Raw genomic sequence first — 5,495 nt, forward strand, 5'->3', positions numbered from 1 at the left:
GGCTCCCCGTTTCATTGTGGGGGGGGGGGAGTAAGAGAGAGGTTTCAGTTCCAGAATTTTCCTTGTGGGGGGATGGGGTGAGTATTGTGGGGTATGGGTGAGTGGTGGAATATTACGTTGGGGGAACGGGGCCCAACGGGTCCCACTTGGTCTAGTTATCATTATTTATTTAATGTTTCACGTTTACACCAATCTCTCCACCACCACGAACAAGCAGCACAAGACGCGACAAGACAGATACCATTGTATGCAGATGCCGAGAAGTGTGATCAGCTCTGGCTGAACAACTAATCTTGTGTGTGGATTCGATAAGCAGAAGATTTAATGTCATAGTGTTATACAGTCATAGAGTGATACAGCATGGAAACAGGCCCTTTGGCCCAACTTGCCCACATTGGACAACATGTCCCAGCTACACTAGCCCCACCTGTCCACGTTTGGTCCATATCCCTCCAAATCTGACCTATGCCTGTACCTGTCTAGCTGTTTCTTAAACGTCGGGATAGTTTCTGCCTCAACTGCGATGAGTTGACCAGAACGAGACGTGGTGGAGACACAAGCAGGATGTGTGGGGCGCCTGGTTGGCCGCTGGCAGCTGGGATGACGTTGTTCTTGTTAAACGTTAACGGCTGATGCAACGACACGTTTGGCAGAGGGTGGAGAGGTCGCGGCTGACTCCGGCCAATGCTCCGTGGGAGGCAGTGATTGGTTGAATGTACGTGAGGGCAGACAATGAGGGGCAGGAGAAGCCGGGAGTCGGTATAAAAGGAGCGAGCGATGGCAGGAGATGAGAACAAGACCGACCCCGTCACCCTGTGTGGAGACTCCGGAGCTGGTAACCAACCCTGTGGATCCTTCAAGTGTCTGTGAGTGATGGGGGTGGGATTGTCTCTGTTCACTGTTCCCCCAGTTCAGAAGCCTGATAGCAGAGGGGAAGAAGCTGTTCCTGAGTCTGGTGGTGCGCGCTTTCAAGCTTCTGTACCTTCTGCTAGACAGGACCAGGGAGAAGGAGGAATGACCGGGGTGGGACAAGTGATGGAGTCATAGAGTCACAGCGAGACCTTCGGCCCAACTTGCCCGCGCCCACCAACGTGTCCCCATCAATACTAGACCCACCTGCCTGCGTTTGGCCCTTACCCCTCTAATCCTGTCCTATCAATGTACCTGTCTAACTGTTTCTTAATCATTGTGATAGTACCTGCCCCAACTACCTCTTCCGGCAGCTCGTTCCAAACACCCTCCACCCTTTGTGTAAAAAAGTCACCCCTCAGTTTCCCATGAAATCTTTCCCCCCCTCGACTTAAACCGATGTCCTCTGGTCCTCGATTCCCCAACTCTGGGCGGGTTCAGGGAATGTCATCATGAATCCTACTGAGTTGCAATAAGGTGACCCATTGTTTCACCCACAGGAACATGGGGCTGCAGAGCTGGATAGGATTCATGGTCCTTGTGGAGATGGTGTGGCAAGTCTCCGCAACTGGAACAGGTCCGATCTCCAGAGAATGGGGAGAGGAAGCAAACTTGGCCGGGCGGAACGCACGGGCCCCTCGACAAGTCACCAATGAACAGCTTCCAAGATGCACGGACAAGTCAGATTCTGATGCCATCAGTCATCACCCATCACCGATTAACAAGAAGGTGCTCGTTGCATCTCTGGGCGGTTCTGTTACGTTGCCATGTAATATATCCAACCTTAAAAATCATCACAGGTTTGTTGAATGGATAAAAGATGGTGTTGAAATTGCCCATTTCCATGAGAGAGCGTATGCACATTATACGGGATCTGATGTTCACTGGAAGTTCGTGCATCACGACGTCTATATGACTCAGGACGCCACGTTGCTCCTGACAGGTGTAAAAGAGGAAGATAAAGGGTCGTATTCCTGTGTTTGGTCCGTGTATAGAGATAGACCGTTTTGTGAATTATTGATGCAGCTGGTGATCTCTCACTGATTCAGCAGGGCCAGTCCCAGGGTCAGTAGCAAAGTCTAGTTTAGTTTAGTTTCGTTCAGAGGTACAACAGGGAAACAAGCCCTTCGGCCACAGAGTCAATGGGGACCAGTGATCACCCCATATACTAGTTCTATCCCACACACTAGATACAATTTACACTGACCAATTAACCTACAAACCTGCACGTCTCTGGGGTGTGGGATGAAACCGGAGCACCCGGATTCCAAAGAGGAAGGAAGATTCCAAGGGGAGTTAGGGGCGACCGTGGCTGACAAGGGAAGTCAGGGACACTATCAAAATAAAAGAGACCAGGTATAACGTTGCAAAGATGAGCGGAAAGCCAGGGGATTGGGTAACTCTTTTAAAGAGCAACAGAAGATAACTAAAAAAGCAATACGGGGAGAAAAGATGAGGTATGAAGGTAAGATAGCCAAGAATAGAAAGGAGGATCGTAAAAGCTTCTTTAGATATGTGAAAAAAATTAGTTCAGACTAAAATTGGACCTTTATAGACTAAAAACTTTGGATCCGTCTTCACTAAGGAGAACACAAACAATCTCCCTGATGTATTAGTGGTCAGAGGATCTGGGGACAATGGAGAACCAGTGGATGTAGTGTACCTGGACTTGCAGGAAGTATTTGATATGGTCCTACATAGGAGATTAGTGGGCAAAATTAGAGCACATGGTATTGGGGGAAGGGCCTGTTTCCATATTGTTTGACTCTGACACTAAGTAGGGAATAGTAAAGGTATAAAGATGAGCAGCGTGGAAGGTGTGAGCGTGGATCGCATGCAGTGAGGAGAACTGACCTTGCTTGCACCGGTAAATGTACGTTTAATGTAAATAAACTTTCTTCTGCCTGCCCTGAAGACAGCCGGTGTGAGTGATTCTTTGTACGCCAGCATTGAGTTGGGTGTGAACTTTGTGCAACTTTTGCTCACTACGGGCAACATCGCCGGATTAAAGGGCCTGTCCCACGAGCATGCGACTCCATGCGGCAAGCGCGACCTAACGTGGTCACTTGAGCCGTACGGCCTCGCGGGGCCGGCCCCACTTTGATCGCCGGAGCCGTATGGAGTTGTGTGGAGCTGGTCCCGACATCACGCGGAGCTCTGAAAAACTGAATATGTTAGGATATGGAAACAGGTTCTTCGGCTCACCGAGTCCAACCCAACCAGTGATCACCCCTACACTAGTTCTAACCTACACACTAGGGACAATTTACTGAAGTCAATTAACCTATAAATCTACACGCCTTTGCAATCTGAAAGGAAACCAGAGCACCCGGAGGAAACCCACGTGGTCACAGGGACAATGTACATACACTGTACAGACAGTGCCCGTAGTTACAATCGAAGGCGGGTCACTAGGGACAATTTACTGAAGCCAATTAACCTATAAATCTACCAGGGCCCCATCCCCGACCTCTACCTCCGCTACATCGACGACTGCTTTGGTGCCACCTCCTGCACCCGCACACAACTGACTGACTTCATCCACTTCACCACTAACTTCCATCCGGCACTCAAATACACCTGGACCATTTCCGACACTTCCCTACCATTCCTTGACCTCACTATCTCCATTGCAGGTGATAGACTTCTGACCGACATACACTATAAACCCACTGACTCCCATGGCTATCTGGACTACACTTCTTCCCACCCTGCTTCCTGTAAGGACTCCATCCCCTACTCCCAATTCCTCCGTCTACGCCGCATCTGCTCCACGGATGAGGCATTCCACACCAGGACATCTGAAATGTCCTCATTATTCAGGGAAACGGGGGTTCCCCTCCTCCACCATAAATGAGGCTCGCACCAGGGTCTCTTCCATACCCCGCAACACTGCTCTCTCTCCCCATCCCCGCACTCGCAACAAGGGCCGAGTCCCCCTAGTCCTCACCTTTCACCCCACCAGCCGTCACATACAAAAAGTAATCCTCGTCAGTTTCGCCACCTCCAACGTGACCCCACCACTCGCCACATCTAACCATCTCCCCCCATATCTGCCTTCCGCAAAGACCGCTCCCTCCATAACTCCCTTGTCAATTCTTCCCTTCTCTCTCGCACCACCCCCTCCCCGGGCACTTTCCCTTGCAACCGCAAGAGATGCAACACTTGTCCCTTTACCTCCCCCCTCGACTCCGTTCAAGGACCCAAGCAATCGTTCCAGGTGCGACAGAGGTTCACCGATCAGTCTGAAGAAGGGTTTCGGCCCGAAACGTTGCCTATTTCCTTCGCTCCATAGATGCTGCTGCACCCGCTGAGTTTCTCCAGCATTTTTGTGTAACCTATAAATCTACACATCTTTGCAATCTGAAAGGAAACCAGAGCACCCGGAGGAAACCCACATGGTCACAGGGACAATGTACATACACTGTACAGACAGTGCCCGTAGTTACCATCGAAGGCGGGTCTCTAGCGCTGTAAGGCAGCAACTCTACCGCTGCGCCACTGTACCGCCCCTGCATTGCCCTCGTGCATTGTTAGGGCTGCTGATTAGAGTCCAGTTTTGACCCTCGTTGGGTGTCAATTGTGGTTGTCAAGGAGCTTTCTTACCTCCGTGTGGAGCCTGGTCTTCCAGTTATAGAACCACACACACCCTGGCCACACTCTCTTATCACCACTACTGAGGGGAAGGTACAGGAGCCTGAGAACCGTGAGCTCCAGGTTCAAGAGCAGCTTCTTCCCAGCAAGCACAAGGTTGTTGAACCAGCCTGCACAACCCCAACCACAACCCTACGCCACTCACCATAACCCTACACAACCCTGATGGACACTGCACCCACTGGTGATGCCCCACGTACGTTGTCTTGTACTATCATGGTCTGGTTTACTTGGAATAACTGAGACCTTATTGTGTACTTATGGTGTAAGTATATAATCATGATAGGCCAGGGTAGACAGTGGAGGGCTGGCACTACAGAGCCACCCATAGACCTGATAGAATTATATAAAGTTACTGTGCAGACCAAGTACAAACCCAACGCAATATTCCACCACTCACCCGCTCCCCAACGCAATATTCCACCACTCACCCGATCCCCCAACGGAACCCGTTCCCCAACGCAATATTCCACCACTCTGGGAAACAGGTCCTTCGGCCCAACTTGCCCACATTGGACAACATGTCCCAGCTACACTAGTCCCACCTGTCCAAGTTTGGTCCATATCCCTCCAAATCTGGCCTATCCATGTACCTGTCTAGCTGTTTCTTAAATGTCGGGATAGTTTCTGCCTCAACCTGCGATGGGTTGACCAGAACGAGACGTGGTGGAGAGGACACAAGCAGGATGTGTGGGGCGGCCTGGTTGGCCGCTGGCAGCTGGGATGACGTTGTTCTTGTTAAACGTTAACGGCTGATGCAACGACACGTTTTGGCAGAGGGTGGAGAGGTCGCGGCTGACTCCGGCAATGCTCCCGTGGGAGGCAGTGATTGGTTGAATGTACGTGAGGGCAGACAATGAGGGGCAGGAGAAGCGGGGAGTCGGTATAAAAGGATGCGAGCGATGGCAGGAGATGAGAACAAGACCCGACCC

General features: G+C 51.0%; 1 protein-coding gene across 1 annotated transcript; it reads left to right on the forward strand.

Moving 5' to 3' along the window:
• Positions 1-267: 267 nt before the first annotated feature.
• Positions 268-2,823, forward strand: LOC129708939 (uncharacterized). The gene is made up of 2 exons (XM_055655018.1): positions 268-866; positions 1,410-2,823. Exons 1-2 carry the CDS (start codon positions 778-780, stop codon positions 1,951-1,953), a joined length of 633 nt encoding a protein of 210 aa, XP_055510993.1. The 5' UTR covers positions 268-777; the 3' UTR covers positions 1,954-2,823.
• Positions 2,824-5,495: the final 2,672 nt, after the last annotated feature.

Source organism: Leucoraja erinacea, chromosome 24 (genome assembly GCF_028641065.1).
Source record: "Leucoraja erinacea ecotype New England chromosome 24, Leri_hhj_1, whole genome shotgun sequence".
Taxonomy (NCBI): domain Eukaryota; kingdom Metazoa; phylum Chordata; class Chondrichthyes; order Rajiformes; family Rajidae; genus Leucoraja; species Leucoraja erinaceus.

Excerpts from the sequence above, each read along its gene's own strand:
- LOC129708939 (XM_055655018.1), top strand. The coding sequence starts at position 778 with ATGGCAGGAGATGAGAACAAGACCGACCCCGTCACCCTGTGTGGAGAC. Across the intron at positions 867-1,409 it reads TGTGGATCCTTCAAGTGTCT|GAACATGGGGCTGCAGAGCT; the intron begins GTGAGTGATGGG and ends TTTCACCCACAG.